This window comes from Phasianus colchicus, chromosome 20, assembly GCF_987193195.1.
Source record: "Phasianus colchicus chromosome 20, bPhaCol1.hap1.1, whole genome shotgun sequence".
Lineage (NCBI taxonomy): Eukaryota > Metazoa > Chordata > Aves > Galliformes > Phasianidae > Phasianus > Phasianus colchicus.
Genome location: NC_143455.1, coordinates 4,666,275 through 4,686,253, shown reverse-complemented (window position 1 = coordinate 4,686,253; position 19,979 = coordinate 4,666,275). Strand labels below are relative to the sequence as shown.

Below are 19,979 nucleotides of genomic sequence, written 5' to 3'. Positions count from 1 at the left end.
CTAGTGACTGCTGCCAAACCTCCCATCAAAAGCATGGAGGGAATCGTGGCCTCGTGGATCTCATTAAATACAGGTAGAAATTTATTCAGGGTCAAAAAAATTCCACAGCTTTTTTTTTTAAAAAAAAAAGTATCAAAAAGAGACAACTGAGGTGAGGTGCCAATGTGTGGCTGGAGCAGCACCAGAGGAGCAAGGAATGGGGCTGCAGCCGGCCTGCGGCGGAGCAGGGGGGGGCACACGTGGGGCTGAGACTCCAGCACCTGGATTCTTGTTTTGATGGGGGACTTGTGCTGCTCCTGTTAACAGCGCTGTCACACACAGCACAGGGTTACACCCTGAAGGACAAGATGTGACACCATGGGTCCAGAGCAGCAGCAGGAGGGGGTCCTGAGGAGCCAAGCCTTGCCTCACTCTGGGGTTCCAGAAGGAGCTGAACAAAACCACTGGAGTGCTTCCTTCTATGCTTACATACCAGCACAGTGCTCCACTTTCAGGGGGAACCTCACCGAGATGAGGGGAAAAAGCAGCACCCTCATCCCACCATGAGGAGAACAGCTTTGCTCCTGAGCCCCTGGGGAGCAAACAGGGGGCTGAAAAATACCTTCAATCCTCAGCTCTGAGAGTGTCAGAGCTGCAAAAAAAACAAAAACAAAAACACACCCAAACCTCCAGAGTCCTCCACTGTGGAAACCACCAGGGTCCCCCCACAGCCCATTCAAGAAAACACCTCCAGCCTCCCAAAATTAAAAATCCCAGGGCTGAGAAGTGCTGGAGGACCCCATCCCACTGGGACGGGTCGGAGAAAGGGATGAACCAGAGCGTGGTCACAGAGCCCCTGTAAGCCCCAGGCAGCCCCGAGGTGATGGATATGGCCAAGAGCCATAGGTACAAAAGTGCCCCTGCAAAAAGGGGGGTTGTGTTCACAGTAGGATTGGCACTGTGGGGCCCGGTTGCTGCCTCACCCCACAAGCTGTCCTGGGGTTAGCAGGGCCTGGAGGCTCTGAGCAGGCCGGCCCCAGCCCCGCAGCCCCTCCGTGGGTCAGTGCAGGACCTGCTCCAGCTCGTACTTCTCACAGAACTTGCTGGTGAAGGGCAGGCAGGTGAGGTACTCGATCCAGCGCCAGTTGATGGGGTAGACATACAGCCAGATGAACAGCGAGGTGAAGAGGCCCAGGAAGACCAGCAGGGACACGATGATCATGGCCCGCTTGCGGTACTTGTCCATCGTGCCGAAGGTGATGTAGGGCAGGAAGGCAAAGGAGAGCAGCAGGCCGCTGAGGAAGCCGAAGAGGTGGGCGATGTTGTCGATCCAGGGCAGGAGGCCGCAGACAAAGAGGAAGAGGACGATGCCAGAGAGGTTGAACAAGGCTTTCCATGGCTTCTCCAGCGCTTGCCAGCTCTGGAAGAGCTCCACGAAGAGGCAAGCCAGCAAACCGAACTGAGACCCAGCAGGGCCCACCTGCAAGAGGTCAGACCCCGCTTACATCACCCATCTGTGTCCCCACGTCCCCAGGGTCTCCCCACATTTGCCATGGGGAGCACCGGTGCTGCTTTGGCAGAGCCAGGCATCGGGTGCCTCCCACACCCATCCCACACAGCAGGGGGATTAAGGCACTTGATGTGATCCCCTCTAAAGCCTGCCAGCAGATTAGCCATCTGCCAGCCTGCACACACCAACACGTGGGGCACACGGCCCACGTGAGCCACACACATGGGGCACAGACCCCCTCCCCACACATGACACAACCCGCTGAGGGGTGAGACCTCTGTACTGGGCTCTGCAGCCCCCTCCCCACGAAGCTCAGGGTGGTGATGCTCTGTGCGCACAAGCATGTTTGCTCAGTGCCCAGTCCAGAGCTCATCTTGGGGGTGGGAGCAGAGTTACGGGGAGATCCCCCCAACTTCACAAGCTGCCCTCACCTCCGCCCGGTATGGCAGGAAGATGGTACTGGCCAGATTGCCTGTGATGCCACTGAGGATGAAGATGATGGAGATGCGGTGCCAGCCTGCCAGCTTCTCCAGATCCCGCAGCACTGTCATCTGGAAGGTCACCGACACCAGGCAGTGGATGATGCTGGAGGTGGAGGATCAGCATTAGACTCCTGCCCTACCACAGCCCCTGCCCAGTGCTCCCACCCAGTGCTCACAGACACGAGACAGCTCACAAAGCTGTCCCACATTGATGGCATGCATTGCTGTAGCTTGGGAGTGCTCCCCCATCTCCCCTCCCAGCCCATTAGGGACCACAGAGAGCCTGTCCCAAAGGATGCTGCCATCCCAGCCACCCCCCCCAGTGCCCACAGCCTGCTGCTCACCCTGCATGCAGGAACAGGGACAGCCACAGGCGGTAGATCTGGTCGGGGACCTCCGGGTTGAGGAAGGGCAGGAGGCCACAGACTTCATCCAGGCAGTGCACCTGGCAAGGCAGACGTGGGTGGGAGGTGATGGGGTGGCAGCCCATCCTGCTGATGCCAGCATAGTGATGCCCAGCCAGGCTGCTCACCCCAAGCCCCCTGCGTTCACCCCACAGCCCCTCACCTGTGAGCAGAGCGTTGCCTCCTCGTGGAAGTAGCCATGCATGAACTCGCAGTACTCCCGCGTTGTGATCTCACAGCTGGGCAGAAAGCAAGCAATGGGCTCACCTGAGACAGGGTGCACCCCCTGCTCCAAGCACCCCCAGTGCACGGTCCTGCTGTCACTGCATGTCCCACCCTCAACCCCAGTGCCTCCCTTTATCCCTGGCACAACTCAAGACATCAGTGGGGGGCACTGAGGAGCACCAGAAGGGCTCAGGGAACACTGCCCAACCTGCCCCAGGCTTGGTGCCCGCTGGCTGTATCTCACCTGCCCTTGGTGCCAATGCAGCAGGGCCTGCCCTTGATCTGGCAGTCCATGTGAGGGAGGCCTGTGTGGTTGGTTTTGGTCTCGTAGGTGCAGATCTATGAGAAGAGAAAGGAGCTGCAGTAGGAGGGCTGCTAAGAGCCTCCTACAGCCCCACACCGTGCTTGAGGCTGTCCACCTCCCATAGAGGCTGTGTTGGTGTGGATGGTGGGCACCTCACTAAGGGCTCTTACCGGCCACCTGGTGATGTCATCTGGCCACACGTGGGGGGGATTTGAGGCCGGTTCTTCACACGTCCTGGTGACAGAAGGAATATGCAGGGGTCATTGAGAGTCTCCCCAAGCACAGCCCTGCCACCAGCCTGTGGCCAGGCACAGGACAAGGGACCTGCTGCCACCCCCCTAAGGTTCCCAGACTCAGGGAGATCCTTGCATGCTCAATATCCTACAGCGAAATGCACTGCAGCCATATCACCCATCTGGTAACTTCACCAAGTGTCCCCTTAAGATGTCACATGTCCCTGCTTATCTCAGGGATAGGGGCAGGCAGGGCCAAGCTCAGGACAGCAATGCTCCTCAGGTAGCTTTCTGGCCCATCCACCACACTTAGAACAGACCTCACCTCCATTTCCCCACCAATTCTCTCTTCCTCATCACCGCCCCATGGCACGAAAAAGCCACCAACCCCTCGGCCAAACCAACTGCAGGCATTCGAGCTGCAAACCCAGCCCCACACAACCCACCTGGGGTCCTGGTGACACACAGCCCCCGACGTGCGCTTCTCACCGGAGCCCATGGTCGGCGTGTTGTTGTTGGGCCACTTGATGAACGTCGCCAGCGTTTCCTGCAGGGATGGAGATGCTCAGAGCGTGGACAAGCAGGAACCACTCCACCCCACGTGCATCCCATGCCCCAGCCATGCCCGCACCGAGCAGTCCTGCGGCAGTGTTTGGATGCAGCCTGATTTGTCATTCTGGACGCAGCAGCCAGAGTTCCGCTCCCGGTCCCGTTCGCGTTGGATGAGCCGCTCCACCTGGCGGTCCTTCCGGATGCAGGGTGAGAATTTGGCTCCCAGATGGATCAGGTCGATCTAAAAAGAGGGAGTGCTCTGAGGGATGCTCCAGGTCGCATCTCATCCCCACCTCCCTTCCCAAATGCTGCCCTACTGATGAGATCCCACCCAAATGGATGGAGGGTGGGCAGGGGACAGGCTCTCTCCCAAGCATCCCACTGTAATGCTTTGGTTCTGGAGAATGCAGACAGGAGGAGCTCATAGAGGGAACCAAACAGCAGGATGGCAGGTTGGGACTAGGATTAGTGCCATGTAGCTATAGGAGAGGAGAAGGGAGCACCCCTTAAACCCTGCCTCTGGCTGGCAAATTGCTTACTGAACTGGGCCCGATCCAGAAGTTCTCCTGCTGGATGTACTTGACACTTTCATACACACCTTTGTTCCTCAGCACCTGCAGAATGAGACCAGGGTCACACAGCCAGCTGGGGGGGGCAGCACAGTTCCATAGTGCCATATCCCCTCCAACCACCTGCAGGGGCTGAGCCCTTTCGTCCCCAGGGGGCTGCATTCCTCACTCCAACAGGATTACCCCCACTATGTACTTGAGAACAACATTCAGGAGTCAGGCCCCCAGGAGGGGACAGCTGGGAGCTCTTAAACTTACTAACTCTGTCGTCACGTGCTGGGTGAAGCCAATGGGAGCAATGCCATACGTGCCAATGACCAGCAAGGTGATGAGGATGTGGACAAAGGTGATCCAGTAGGTGAAATATGGCCTGGGGAGCAAAGGGAACAGGGTCACGGCTCCCTGTTGGCACAAGGATGCTGTAGTAACCTGGGCAGAGCAGCCCGTTCTGATAGGGACGCAAATCCAAATTGCACCTGGGGAGCCCCAGGGAGCAGGGCTGACCCTGGTGGGCTGCAAGCTGTGCCCTCACCGGTGGCTGTCGGTGATCTCCAGCTGTGACTGCACGATGCTGCTGAGGCTGCGGCGGTACGTCCTGTTCAGACACTGCCCCACCACCCCCAGTCCATAGTAGCGTTTCTTGCGGTCGAAGGCAAAGTGCTTCACTTTGGAAGCGATGCGTCTGCCCCTCTGGGGGGCAGGGCCAACTGAGGCAGCAGCGAGACGGGCACCCTCACGTCTGCAGGGAGAGAAACCCATCAGCGAGCTAACAGCCCATGGGCAGCCCCACACATCCTGAGAACAGCTGGGGAAATTCCTTGGCTTTGTCCTTGTAGCAGCATGCTGGATATGCTGCTCCCTACAGCAGGGACTGGTGGACATGGTATTGTCTGGGGGGAGGTCAGGACAGGGGGCTTGGGGTTGGCACTCACAGTGCGGTCTGTTCCACCTCTGGGGATGCCCTGACATCCTCCCCCACTGAATGCATGCGTAAATACGTGGCTGAAAGCGGTGGTGACTCGAAGACGTCATCTGGCATGGAATAGGTCTCGTCGTGTGTGTCCATCTGGAAGGAGCATGGAAGGGAGGGGGACCACAATGTCATCCCAATGAGCACACACTACAGCCCACGTGAAGTGCCTATGATCCCATCACCAGCGATTATCACCAAGTCTTTGCAGTGCTGGACACAACACCCACTGATGCCCTTGGAGCAGGGCTAAAGCACAGACACCAGACGCCCTTGGCACATGCAGCTCCAAAGACAGCCCAAACCTCATCTGGGTAAGAGACCAACCCTGGACCATGCTAAGAGCAAAGGAGGTGGGACAAACAGGGCTCTCAGTGAGCCACTGTCCCAGTCAGGACGCTGCTCAGCCCCACGTGGGGCACTGGGACCCCCCCACTTCAGCAGTCAGTGTGGAACAGTGCTTGCCTTACTGAAGAAGGAGGAGTCCAGTGTGTCAGCGATGTCCACCACATCCTCATCCATGAAGCTGGGGTACATGAAGCTCCTCTTGGTGCTCCTCTGCTTCTCAGCCAGAGGCTCTAACACAGAGCGGCCCTACGGCAGGGGAAGCAAATGAGGGTAAGGAACACAAAGCCTCAGTGCTGCAGAAAGTAGGGGGGCTTTGTCATAGCCACCCCCAAAGCCCAGCAGGTGGTGGCAAACATTAAATGCCAACCATGGCCCTGTGCAGAGGTCACGCAGCTGCCTGTTGCTCCTGAGAGCCATCAGTGCTGGGCCATGGCTGTGACAGGTGGCACAATTCTAAATCTCCTTTTTGGTCTCTGCCCCACATCTCCTTGGAGACCCATCTCCAAGGCTTGCAGGGGACTCCCCAGGTGACAGAAAGTGCCAGAGAAACTTCCCCTGCAGCAAAAGGTTGCTGGCTTGACACAAAGGCTGCTATTTTCGAGGGATGGCGTGCGAGACAGTTCCACTTCCTGGTCCAGTTTCCACCAGAACTTCTCTTTTTAAGGTTAAAACCCACCACCTCCCCCTCCCAACAAGCAGCGGAGTGCAACAACCGTCGTTGTGCAAAGCAAAAAGCCAAGAAACCAAGACAGCAGAAGGCTGAGAACTGAATCAAGAGGACGATCCCTTTCCCCAACGCTCACACGGAGCAGCGCGGCGGCCGCCCTGAAGCTCATGTGTGCCACAGAAAGCCTCTTGCGGCGCGGCAGGCGGCTGTAACCAGAGCGGGCGCTGCCCAGGGATGCCAGCGATGCAACGCCAGGGGTGTGCGGGGGCAGGACGTGGTGGGGTGTATGGGGACGGTCGGTGTCATCGGGGTGGCGGAAGGGACGGCCCCTGGCCAGAGGGTCCACGATCTGGAAGAAGAAGAGGTGTGTTGGTGATGGTTATGGGGAAGGGTTGGTTGGTGAGCGGTCCCTGTGCCCCGAGCTGTACCTTGGGCATCTTGGCCGGTTTGGGTGACTCGGTGCCTTGGAAGGAGGGCACCTCCTGGCTGGGCAGCTCCATGTCGCGATAGGCAGCCTTCAGTTTGCCGTATCTCATGCTGCAGTGCTGCAAGCTTCGGCGCTGCCAGTGCTGCCGCTTCCCCTCCCAGTCGCCGCTGACGCCGAACCATTCCGCCGTGCCCCTGGGTGTGTGATGGATGCGCTCCAGCACCCGCTCAGCCCCCCGGTGTCACCGTCCCACCCTGCCCTCTAACTGGGGATTGGAGCTCAGTGGCTCAGCACGGTTCTGAGCTGACAGATCTGCAGGATGGGGCAGATGAGCTGCTGCTCCGCTAGCTGAGATACCCTATATCAGGATGCACACAACTCGAGGCATTCGCTCCTACAGCTCCAAGACATTTTCACAACCAATCCTACCACGTGCTCATCCAACAGCTGAGCCACGTGGCACCCATCGAGGCTTTCCCTTGGGCTGGTACCCACATCCCTGCCATGGACACCCCCCAGGCCCTCACTTGCGGATGCTCTGGGACAGAGATGTCTGTCGGCGGAAGCCCGGCCGCCGCTCTGAGCTCTCATATCCCTTCGAGCGTGGCTCCTGCAGGCTCTTGCTCTTCCGATAGATGGGCACCTTGGAGGGCTGGGAGGCAGAGCACAGGGTTACAGAGCACAGAGGATAACAACGGATATACCAAACCCCACGTGGGACGGAGAGGTGCCTCCCAGAGCTCACCTCCTTGTGGGTGCCATCTTCCTCCGCCTCCCGGGGCGGGGGGATCACGATGGAGAGGTTGGGGGGCTTCTTGCTCTGCAGGCGGCTGCTGCTGGAGCGGCTGCTCCCATTCTTGTTGCTGGATGCCATCTTGAGTGGGTGGCAGGCTGTGGGGGGAGCAGGGAGAGAGTGGGGGAAGGCAGCCACAGCCCTATTGCTGCATCCCTTCCTCCTGTTCTCTGCAGGGTGAGTGCATCGGTGTGGAAATGGCAGCAGGAGCATTAATGTTAATGGGACTCTGCCTGAGGGGAACTACAGAGGGAAGGGAAATGCTGCAAGCACTTCCCCCCTCACTGGGAGGGATGCGCATCACTCTCCTCTGATGGTTTACAGCTACCTGGGAGCCCCCACAGAGCAGCACTGAGGCATCCCAGACAAGAGGACAGCCTCAAGGCTGCTTCCCCAGCACCTCTTGGCCATAGCATCAGCACAGTACCCATGGAACTGGGCACGCAAAACATTCCCCTCATGCACGTGCTGGGCTCTGGGCCAGCAGGACAAGGCAAAGCACACCAAAATCCTCCCAGTGCACAGAGCAGGGGCTTAACAGCCAGGAGCTAAATCTTCAGGCAACCCCTTCGTGAGAGTCCCCCTGCAGCCCTGCAACACCAGGCAGAGCCTCATGAGTCAACAGGGAAAGGTAATTCCATCTGAGCACAAGGGAGCAGTCCTAAATCCTATTAGGGACTGGGGGGCTCCTGCTGCGATGGATGCTCAGCCCCTTGGCCTCTCGCCATCTATGTGTCAGCACCAAGGGCACCTGCCCAGGGCTCCCCTTGTCCTCCTTGGTGTGGTTGACAGATGCCACAGTCCTGCTTAGGGGCAGCCAGAGGCAGCAGAATCTATGGCAAGGCACCCTGGAATACCACTGTGCCCTGCTCTGCTCCCTTTGGGCTGCTCCTCCCCACCACTGGCCTTAGGAGCTTGGTGTCCCATGGGATGAGTTCCTTGAGGACATTGGCACTAGAGGGCAGCCACTACCCAGCACAGCCCAGTGCTGCAGCCCAAACATGCAGGGCTTAAACCAAGCTCTGCTGTCCCATAGAAAAGGGGAAAGGGCTTAGAGGGCTCCCTTTCCTCAGTTAACCCCACTCCCCACCAGCCTCAATGAGGCTGCAGAGGGTAATTGATGGAGAGAATCTGGATGGGAAGAAGAGAGGCACCACTGCCACAAATGTGATTAGAATCAGATGTTTGAAGCCCCCATCTCAGAGCCTATCTGGGATGCCCCTACCTCATAAGAGTGGCAGAGATCCCACGCAGTGCGTCTCACAGGGGTCCTTCTTCCTTCTCCTCTGTCCTTCACGCATGGGAGCCCCAGGGCATGGCTGAGGTTCTCTTGCTCTGCCTGGTGGGGTTGATGCTGCAAGAGAAAAGCAGGGGTGAGAGATCAGTTCCAGCCTGCAGAAACCTTCCTGGGAGAAGCTTTGGGGACAGGGCTGTGAAAGGGAGCAGAAGCGTCAGAGTAAGGGCAGAGCCATCCAAAAACATCAGGGCAGGATGCTGGGACAAAGCCACAAAGCCACACCACTGCATGGCTCTGGACAGCCACAGGACATGGGGGATCATGCTGCGGTCACTGGCACAGGGTGAGGGAAAGCCACTGCACCTGGCGCCTTGGCTGAGACAACACAGGGCTGAAGGGGAATTTTTTCACCCAAAGCTCTCAACAGAGTGAGAAAAGAGCAGAAAAGAAACACAAGTGCTGTGCAGAGGTATTTGATGACTGCTGAGCTGGGAAGGCGCCAGCCAGGCGGTCCGGCCCCACCAAGTGAAACTTTCCATCTCACTGGGGAACTGCAGATGCTGTTTGTTTTCCTCCCAGGGCAGCCAGCAATGAGGCAGAGGTGCCAGCTGCAGGCAGGGCTGGCTCTGGGGAGCCTGAAGAGATGGGGGCAGGGACATGTTGGGCACGGGGACACACAGCTGTGGGTGCTGCTGTGACCACCAGCATCCCTCATGCTGCCCCTGCCACGGATGCACTCAGCACAGCAAGCAGCACACATGGGAAACTAGAGGAAAACTTGGTGATGTGAAAGGAGCAGTGCTGTTTGGGCCCTTGATCCCATCACTAATTGCTCCATCAGACTCCCACACAGCTCCAGGTGAGAACCTTAATACTCTCCGGGGAAGCACATTTGCAATGCACCCAACCAGCTGAGTGCCCTCCCACGCAGCAGCGTGGGAGCAGCAGTTGGGCAGCTGTACCCCATCAGGCACCTGCAGGCCTCATCATGTGGCCAGAGCACTTTTCACGGCTCCTTGAATTAATGCAATGCTTGGCATCCAGAGAGCAGGAAGAGGGGAGCAGCCCCCGCCAGCTAAGTCCCCTGGGTTAGCCAGGCACAGGGCTGGGCAGCATCCATCCCACGAGGTGTGGGAAGTTTCACCCCACGCCAGCAAAAAGCCTCTGGGATGGGGCTGGGAATGCATTTATCCGTTTCCCTGCACACTTGGCACTGGCATGTGGCCCTTCAAGCGCTGGCACAGCTCTCACTCAGTGTGCTCAGCGTGAGAACAGGCAGCCTGAGCCCGAAGCAAGCTGCAAGGAGCTGCAGCCACGGCCAGCACAGCCCTTCACCCTCCAAAGCACGGCACAGAGGGGTTTGTCAGCGCTGAGGGGCCCTGTCTTGCTCACCCATGTGCCCCCATGGGGGCCAAGCAGTAGAATTTTGCCTTCACCCAGCCAAGGGCTGGGGCTCTGGGCTGAGCCACGAGAGATGCTGACCCAAGGAAACACACCCAGAGAGGAAAGTGGTGGAAAAAGTGACGCAGCTCACGCATGGCATCAGCACAGGGCGATGCCAGGATGCTCTGAGCAAGGAACCAGAGCAAAGGGACTGGCAGCAGTACCACGCACCAAGCCACAGAGCCCCCATACGAGACACTGCAGACACCTCTCTGAGGCAGCCCTGCAAAGAGCCGATCCATTAGCAGAGCACCACAACACCAGCATGCCCATAAATGATTCAGGAGCGCACTGAAGCTGCCCATCAGCACTGGAGCCTTTATGCTCTTGGTTGTACTGCGATATAGAGCTGCCTTTGCCTTGCCAAGCAAACCTCTTCAACCTGCCCAGCACCTCCATGGACACCCCAAGAGTGTCAGCCCAAACCTAAAACCCAAAGCTAAAACCTTACCGAGAGCAGGAGCCTGACAGGTTCCCTGGGTGCGCAATTGGGAAACTCTGCTCACTTTCCTTCTGCCTATTCCCACAGCAAGCAGGACGTTGGGCAACTGCTGCGTGGTTTGTTCATCCCGGATGAGTTTCAGGCACTCGGCACACCCTGGAAGGAAGCAAAACCACGCGGCCGAGATAGAGGCAGCCAACCCACGGAGTGTGCTGGTGGCTGTGATAACGCTGAGCCAGGCTTTCCTCCTCCCCTCCCATCTGCACACAGCTCGGGCATTGGGTAAGGAGGCGAAGGCAGATGGGCAGCATTGCTGTGCACTGGGGCACCTTCCCTTGGCGCATCCCTATAAATGCACAGACCCCTCATCAGGACCACCTCCTCCCCACAGCAATGCTCCCAGGAGCCGTGTTTCTCCAGGCTTCCTGAGCCACTATCTGCACGGAAAGGGAAGGACTTGCCCACAATAGCTGGATGGGGATCTTCCCAGCCCATTTCCCAAGGCCTGTGCACATTCATTCCCAGCACGTCCCCCTCTGCCCAAGGAGCTGACACCCAAACACCCCCCACCCCACCACAAAAGGGCTCTGCTCTTTGTGAGCCCATCTGCAGCTCCACGTCCTCCCTGTACACGCACCCCAACACCACGTGCAGAACAGATTCCCCAAGCTGCTGGGCTTCATTAACCCAGCTCAAGCCGCACAGTTCTTCAGAGCTTCCCCAATTCCCAGTTGGGCTCTGGGTCCCCCTGTGCAGGGTATGGCTCTGCAGAGCAGGGAGCACCAGGGGCTGTCCCCCAGCTCGCTCTCACTTCCCCAGATGCAAAATTCTTTGGGCAAGGGCAGACTTTCATTCCTCCACATCTGCAAAATGCTGCTGCTTTGAGAGCTGCTCTTGGAAAGAGCACACAGCCAAGGTCTGCAAAGTCCCTCAGCGCTCTGCTCCTAGGAGAAACACCTTGGGGGCATCTCTGTGTTCGCTGGGGATTTCTCCTGAGCTCAGAGCATCACCATGGGATGCTGCAGCAGGAGGCGATGCTCTGCCCTGCGCAGAAATTCCACTCACCCCATGCATGAGATGACTGTGGGTGTTCAGTGCAGCCCTCACCACGGCCAAACAGCGAGGAGAGCTGCTTGGCCCCAGGCTTGTATCTCCTGGAGCAGAATGCTTATCTGCACACAGCCACCCCCAGCCTTGTGTCACTGTCCCACCACTGCATGCACACCCACCCCTCCTCCAAAGCATCAGCCGGTTCTGCAGCCTCATCATCCATCCCAAATTCCACCCAGGAAGGTTTATCCCACTCCTCCCCAATGCAAGACCTGCATTCCCCACAGGAAAGCCCAGCTGGGAGCGGTCCACCCTGTCCCACACATCCCATCCAACGCAGCACGAGCAGAGCACACAGCACCCAAACTCAGCAACACCACACAATGCTGTGCCCCAACCCCAGCCCCACTCCCTGCTACGAGCTGCCAAGCCCTTCCCAGGCCCGGCACCCCTCCTGCACATCCTAGCAGCGTGCCAGGAGCACACTCTGCAGCCTCTTGGGTGCCAAGAGCCGTTGCCTTCCTCCTCAAGCTGGTGTGGTCCCAGCACTCACTTACCCATCCCTCCCTCCCCAGGGAGGCTTTGCCATTCATTCCCATCTCCCTGCTGGCACACAGGCTGCACCCACAGGGCCCCCACCTGCAGCACGCTCACTCCCAGCCCTCCCCCCAGCTCCAGCATTCCCACAGCCAACGAATTACAGGGATAACCCAGCCAAATCCCCAGCACAAGCTGCTGCATGACGCACGGCGGCACCTCGGAGCTGGGCAGCATGAATGCATGGACACAGCCCTGCCCCGAGCTGCTCAGCACTGGGGACGTGATGGCACCATCTATGTGCAAACCCACAGCTCCCAGCCAACCTGCTGTCTCTTAGTAGGTAGGGCAGCCCCCGGCATGGGGTCAAGGATGGAGCTGAGGCTTGCTCAGCCCACTCGCCCCATGCACACACATCAATGCAGCCCCATGCTCAGCATGTGGCTTTGCACCCACGCCTGCCCCACGGATGTGGCATTTTGCAGGTGGGGAAACACGAAGCAACGTGTTAAAATGAGCTGCCCGCTCACAGACATGGAAATCTCAGAGCAAAGTGAGGGCAGCGAGCTGTGGGCAGGCAGCAGAGGAGGTGTTGGGACACTCCACACAAAGGCTGAGCCCTCGGCCCTGCTACATTGTAATTATGTGAGAAATAGAAACATAGAATGGCTGGGGTTGGAAGGGACCTCAAGGATGATGAATCTCCAACCTCCCCTACTGCATGCAGGGCCACCAACCTCCACATTTCATACCAGCCCAGGCTGCCCAGGGCCCCATCCAACCTGGCCCTGAACACCTCCAGGGATGGACGGGGCATCCACAGCCTCTCTGGGCAGCTGTTCCAGCACCTCACCACTCTCATAATAAAGAACTTCCCCCTGACATCCAACCTAAATCTTCCCTCCTTCAACTTCAAACCATTTCCCCTCGTCCTGCAGTTATCAACCCTTTCAAAGAGTTGATTCCCCTCCTGTTTATAGGCTCCCTTTAGGTACTGGAAGGACCTAGACTGAGAATGGCAAGGCTTTGCATGATACTTGCAAGAAAAAGCACAGCTCCCAGCACTACTCAAAGGCTGGGGAAAAGATGGTAACACCAAACGGTCCCCAATGACCCTAAATCCTGGCTTTCAACACCACTCTGCTGGACACCCCCAGGCCCAACGACCATTAGACAAAAGCTTTTCCAACAGCAACGAGTTATGATCCCATCATTCGTGGGCTGTATGGATTTAAGAGAAGTAATGTGGTCTCAGCCTTCAGTAACTCACTCCCATTGTGCAAACCCCCTGCAGCACAAAGCCCACCCTTGGAGAAAACACAAAGGAAGAACGGGGCTGCAGGGACATCCATCCCATTGCAGCGGGTGCAGGTGGGGTTGGCTCCAGCTCTGTTTGCACGAGAGAAATTCTGAGGGTTTTTGCTGAGCAAAGTGAGGACCCCTCACTGCTCCCCACCTCCTCCTTCAGCCCCCAGTGTGGATTTGGAGCCAAACACCTCCAGTGTTATTTCCCAAGGGAAGGATGCAAGTGAGGCTTCCTTGAGTTTACTCCGAGTTAAACAGGAGTGACATCAAAGGTAAAAAAAACCCAACAAAACCAACCAGCAGCCCTCAGCCAGAGGACAGCCACGTGCTGCTGCTCACCCTTCGATCTGCTGCAGCCAAACAATGTGACCCAATTCAATGGGAATTCCCCCACTCCTCCAGCCCATCCCCAGGAGCTTCAGCCCCATACCCCTATGGGATTTAGGACCTGGTCCCACAGCACACACACCCATTGTTCCTCAGCTCCCTGCTTGCACGCGTGCCTGAAAGCCATGCCCCCACAGCCCTGTGCCCATCACAACACAGCTATTTTGGCATCACCCCCCAACCCACGCTGTGGTTTTAACCCTCATCCACCCCACAGCTCGAGCACCCCTGGGTGCAGCTCCCACTACAGCTACCTCTGCTCTGCAGGAGCACAGCAGCAGCACTGGGGGGTCCCAAAGCATTTGTGGCAAAGGGACCCCAAAAACCACAAAGTGCTCTTGGCAGAAAGGTCCCAACGGACCTCCAAGCAATCGTGGCCAAAGGGGTCCCCAACCAAGGGGGTCCCAACAGACCCCAACACATTGTGGCCAAGCATCCCAAAGCATCCGTGTTAAAAGGGTTCCCAAAGTGCTTATGGCAAAGGGACCCAAAGGACCCCAAAGCACCTGTGGCAAAGGGACCCAAAGAGCCGCAGAGCATTTGTGGGTCGGAGGAGCAAAGCGTCCCCATACGATCGCACAGCACATGTGGCCGGGGGTCCCATAAAGCGTCACAGAAGACCCCGAGGACCCCGATTTCCCCCCTCCCCCGGAGCTCAGCGGGAATTCCCGGCGGTGCCCGACGGTGACGCCGCGGGGCCGGGACTTCCTCCTCCCGCCGGGACCGGAGGCCACAAAGCGCCCTCTGAGGTCCCCGGGCGCTGCCGAACCCGAATCGCGGTAACAGCGCGGGGTGCCCCGCAGCACCGAGCCCGGCACGCGGCGCTCCGGGGAACTTCGGGACCCTCCGACGGAACGCTTCGGGATCCTTCGGCCACGCGGAGCGGGGAAGGAAGGCGACGGGAGACAAAGCGGGGAAGGGGGGGACAAAGTAAAGCAAAGCGGCGACAACAACAGCAGCCCTCCGCCCGGCCCGGTAACACAGCGCGCTCACCTCGCCGCATCCACGCCCCGCTCCCACCGCCGGCACCGGCGCCGCCGCCTCCACCTGGGCCGGGCGGGACGGGGCGGGGCGGGGCCTCGGTGGTGGGCGGGGCTTCGGTGAAGGGGCGGGGCGCTTGGTGGGCGTGGTTTGAGAGGGGGCGTGGTCTCGCATAGGATCCGCCCCCTAGAGCGCCCCACCTGGTGCTACACGTGCGTGCTCCCATATGTGGGTGCTCCCAGTGCCATATGTGGGTGCTCGCAGTGACACTCATTGGTGCTGCTGCTGTCCTAGCAGGGTGCTCCTTGTACCATCACATGGGTGCCCCCAGTGCCATACATGGGTGCTCCTAGTGACATTTATTGCTTCTTCCTGTGCCATATATGGGTGCTCCTAGTGACATTTATTGGTGCTCCCAGTCCCATACATGAGTGCTCCCACTGCGAGGTATGTGTGCGCGCAGTGCTATACATGGGTGCTCCCTGTCCCATACACGGGTCCTCCCCGTACCATACATGGGTGCTCCCAATGCCGTGTGAGTGGTTCCAGTGCCACCCATGGATGCTCCTGGTGCTGCATGTGGCTGCTCCCAGTGCTGTACGTGAGTGCTCTCTGCTGGCTACTCACGGAGCTCTCCCCACCCCCCTCCCCAGCTGCTGCTGGTGCTCACAAGTTCTGAGTCCCTGCAACAGTGGAACCAAGCACTGTAAGCCCACTGGGGGAGGTTTGGGTTTTAAGCACTAAAAGGCTCTCCAGGGAGCACCAGAGCCGTGTGCTGTGTGGTGCAACTCAGGGCCAAATTCAACACAGGGCACTCACAGGCATGGCTGCTGTGCAGACAGAGGGCACCCACTGCTCACAACCAGCTGTGAAGCTGAAAACCTTCCGTACCACAGCTGCCACACTGGGGTTCCCTGCTCCCTGTCCCACCAAGACCCATCAGTCCTCCCCTGGGTACCCCCAGCCCTACTGCTGGGAGCTTGGCAGACACACTGCAGGTCTGGGCACATCCTGCTGGCTGGACTGGATTTGGGGTGACACATTCTCGAGGTTGGAGCTGTGTGGAGCTGCAGAGCCAATCACATGTGCTGCACAGGGTGACTTGGCCAGAAAGGGATGGCGGTGAATTCCATGGGGAAACACCTCTGCTTCTATGGTCCTTTACACTGGGAAACCATCTCCAAGCTGAGATTCATCCCACTCATACTCATAAGCTTTGTGGTGCTGAGACATTTGCAGTTTGCTTTTGGCATGCCTGCACTGCCGAAGCTTCTACATAGGAATGGGTTTTGCCATAACATAAACTCTTGTTTCACACCTTGCAGCCCCATCCCCTGCACCCCCAGCAGCCTCCTCCCAGCACTGAGTCCCTGCCCTTTTCTGAGAGCTTCTCATGTGTCGCATCCTACAGAAGTGAGGCTCCAAGCCAGCCCTCCCCTTGGCACCTTCACGTCAGTGAGATCAGCCATCAAATCTGTTCTTGGTAGAAATGAGGGTGGAAAAAGCTTTGGGTTCCACCCAGCTGCTTGGAAGCTGTGGTTGGAGGTGGGTGGAGCAAGGCAGAGCCAGGTGCCTGTGTCAATGGGGTGACAATGAGGAGAGGTGAGGTGGGGGTGTCCCTGGCACTAACCTGCCTGGGATGGGCTGCAAGCTGGGGCAAGAAGGAGGAGAGCAGGGACCTGTGCCAAGGTGCCAGGCACCGACATCTCCCTGTGCCTGAGAGGGGACTTTGGAAGCAGCAAGACCTGTCCTCTGCCTTGTGTCACCCTCACAGCCCCTTCTGCACTTTGGTCTGCAAAGTCTGTTGGAAAAATGTCCGTGTTGGGACAGGGGGTGCATCCTTCCCTGGGGGAGGGCTGTGCTGAGGCTCAGGAAGGGAGAAGCCATGAGGGTCACCCCTGTGAACTCAGCAGAGCGTTGGGCAATAAGGAAGCAAACTAAATGACCGAAAAAAAACCCCAAGGGAGCAATGTCACAGCATTGCACCAGTGTGCCTGGGTGCTATGCACTGTGAGTCACCTGCGGCCAGGCAGTGTGCCCAGGCTGGATTGTCCCCAAAGGGCTGCAGGAGGGGACACGTTGCTGTGCACCTCATGCTGGGGCCAGGAGATGTGCTGAGGCTGTTTGCAGCTGCTTATCCGAGAGCTCTCAGCTGGGTGTGGAGCTCCTGGGCACAACCCATGTGTTTGAAATCCACCTGTCCCATTGCCATCTGCATGACACAGTGCCACCAGCGTGGCCCAGTACCACCAGCATGGCCCGGTGCCACCCGCACAGCCTGCAGCTCGCTGCCTGCAGCGCTGCCATTCCCAGCACGAACAGCAGAGGCCAGGCCACAATCGCTGCAGGCACTGATGCTGTTCCCTGCAGCAGCAGCAGAGGATGCTCGGCCTCTCCCACCGCCCAGCAGCTGCTTGGCACTTGTGTCCATCCCATACAGACGTGTGTCCCATACGAGTGCTAAGCGTGGTGGCACAGCTGTCACCCCCCAGCCCATGCAGGATGTGTTGTCACAGTGAGCTGACATCCCCCAGAGAGCCCACCCCCACGTTCCTCCCATCTGTACCCCCTTCACTGCTGCTTCCTCCTCCATCAGCCTGCGGTGGGAAAGCACTCGGAAATCAGACATCAAATGCAACGGCAGAAAGGCTGGTGGGAGTTTCCCCTTTGGGTTTTCCTCCTCTTTTATTGCTTTCCCAAAGAACAAACCTATGGGAAGGCGCAGGGGCTGCTCCCTTGGTGCCTGTCACAGGGCCATGTGCTGACCGTGGGGGTTTCTTTCCCCTGCAAATGGCTCTGATAAGGCTGGAAATAGCTTGGCAGTGCAGGGAGGCTCTGCCTGGTGCCTGCTATGATGGGATGGCGCAGGGAGGAGGAAGGATTGCAGCAGGCACACACAGCAGCACATCTTTGCTGATCTTTGAGGAGCAGCACTCCTCGCCTGCTGCTATTTACCTGCCTTCCCATGGCTCCTCCTGCACAGCCCGACCTCGACTGGTGCCGTGCCTCAGATCGAGTGAATGGTTTTGCACTATTGCTTAGAAAACGTCCCTCTATCAAATCCCTGTGCTGTCCTGCTTGAATACAGAAACACCGCTGTGCAGCAGAGCCGATGGTTATTTTATTTGAGGATCTGTTTGGATGATCAGCCTCGAAGCTGCCTGAACACACAAACAGCATCTGCCAGGTGGTCCTCTGAAGCTTTGCCTTAAAGCAAATAGACAGCCAATTTTTTATTAAAAAAAAAAAAAAAAAGGATTCATAATAAACATTAATAAATCCTGGGAAATGCTGAAACTCCCGTCTTCCCCGAACTGAGCACAGTGACAGGCTGAGAGCTGCTGCAGTGTGAGGGGCTTGCTCCACGTCCCAGTTATCCTCACTCCAGTTACCCACGTTCCATGTCCTGGTTATCCTCGCTCCATATCCCAGTTATCCCTGTTCCATGTTCCAGTTATCCCTGTTCCATACCCCAGATATCCCCACTCCATATCCCAGTTATCGCTGCTCCATGTTCCAGTTATCCCCCTCTTCTTGTCTCAGTTATTCCCACTCCATATCCCAGTCATCCCCACTCCATGTCCCAATTATCCCTGTTCCATATCCCAGTTATCCCCTCTCCACATCCCACCTCTCCCTACTCCTCCCAGCCTGGGGACAACACGAGGGCTCTTCCATGGGGTAGGACAAGAAGGATGCAGATGGCTGCCCCCCCCCGATTCTCCTCCTGCCCTCAGCTCAGCACCCAGGAGAGGAGGAAACCTGGCTGTAAATACACCCGGAGGATTTTTCTATCTGCGATGCTCACTTCCCTCCCTTGGCGCTGCTCTCGCATCCCTTGGCTGCCAAACTGCTGGGAATTAATCCCGTGCTGACAGCGTTTACATTGGGCTCTGCTCAGATAAACCATATCAGAGGTGGAGCCGGGCGAGGAAGGAAGGGTCGTGCTCCTGCTTAGTGTCAGCCTGGCTGCTCCTCATCGCTGCAGCACGGAGCTTCTGGGATGGGGAGAGCACAGCATCCAAACCCTGCAGGATTGAGGGCTTCTCTTGTACCTTACCTCCATGTACAGTGGAGAAAAGAAGGGAAATGTTCTTCAAGTCAGCAGGAGCCTGTGGGCTTGGTCTGCAGCCCCATGGCATGTGGGACACGGGGATCAGTGTCCCCCAACATCTTTTGGATTTAGTATCCATGCTCTGCAAATGGAGGGCTTCTCCAAGGGCTGGTTTTACTGAACATTTGCACAGCACAGCTCTTGCAGACTTCATTTCTCCCTAGTAGGAGTATTCCTGTTTCTCCTCTTTGGTGTCAGGAGATGGAGGTGGATGGTGATGGAGATGAAGATGGAAATGGAGGTGAGGTGAGATGAGATGGAGATGGAGATGAATGGAGATGGAGATGAAGATGAGATGGAGATGGTGATGATGATGGAAATGATGGAGATGGAGATGGAGATGGAGATGGAGATGGAGATGGAGATGGAGATGGAGATGGAGATGGAGATGGAGATGGAGATGTGCCAGCCCAGAGCCCACACTTACAGGGACTTATGGCCAGGTGGACACCCGGCAACACAAACCCATGCCATGGCCAAGAAACCAAAATCCCCCTCCCTCCATCCTTCAGCTCATATCTACTATCCTTCACCACATCACTGGGGTGGTTCCTAACATCTCCTTGGCCAAGGGTTCCTCCTGCAAAGCAGCATCCCTGGGCTGTGCCACGTGGCAGCTTTGGGGCTCCCTGGGGCCCTTCTCCTGCACTGCATCCCATCTCCTGCCTGTGGGGTCTGGGTCACGGCGCAATCGTCACAGCCACCCCAGTGACGGGAGCCAGGGGTAAATATTAGTACAAAGTGAAGGGCTGTGTAAATATTTTCTCTCTGCAAGGTATTGCTGAAGTTCCCGGCTCCTTTGTCAACAGCCTTTAGGAAATAACAGCCGTGTGCTGGTGATTTCCAGGCTGCGCTGGTTCTCGTCTCAGAGCAGTGTGCCAAGGGTGGGGAGCATCGTGACCCCACAGCAGCTCCCAGTCCCTCTGCCCGTGGTTTCCAGGCCAACATTTCCCATCTGGAGCGGAGCAGCATGCTGTGCTGACCGCTCGCTTCCACCTGGATGTGCACACAGGATGTGGC

The 19,979-nt window shown here is 57.8% G+C and overlaps 1 protein-coding gene across 3 annotated transcripts; it reads right to left on the bottom strand.

Annotated features, from left to right (window-relative positions):
• Positions 1-59: 59 nt before the first annotated feature.
• RHBDF2 (rhomboid 5 homolog 2) lies at positions 60-14,948 on the bottom strand. Of its 3 annotated transcripts, none has more exons than XM_031599115.2 (19): positions 14,858-14,948; positions 8,689-8,817; positions 7,416-7,561; positions 7,198-7,322; positions 6,672-6,864; positions 6,380-6,592; positions 5,694-5,822; positions 5,191-5,324; positions 4,791-4,997; positions 4,517-4,628; positions 4,229-4,303; positions 3,769-3,930; positions 3,584-3,684; positions 3,075-3,138; positions 2,845-2,939; positions 2,539-2,614; positions 2,316-2,416; positions 1,921-2,074; positions 60-1,459 (listed from the first exon to the last, which is right to left on the bottom strand). In XM_031599115.2, exons 3-19 carry the CDS (start codon positions 7,542-7,544, stop codon positions 1,040-1,042), a joined length of 2,490 nt encoding a protein of 829 aa, XP_031454975.1. In that variant the 5' UTR covers positions 7,545-7,561; positions 8,689-8,817; positions 14,858-14,948; the 3' UTR covers positions 60-1,039. The 3 variants fall into 3 exon arrangements, with proteins under 3 accessions (XP_031454975.1, XP_089977933.1, XP_031454974.2); XM_090121807.1 differs by adding an exon at positions 10,595-10,741 and having other exon boundaries at positions 7,198-7,561; positions 14,858-14,926; XM_031599114.2 differs by having other exon boundaries at positions 7,198-7,561.
• Positions 14,949-19,979: the final 5,031 nt, after the last annotated feature.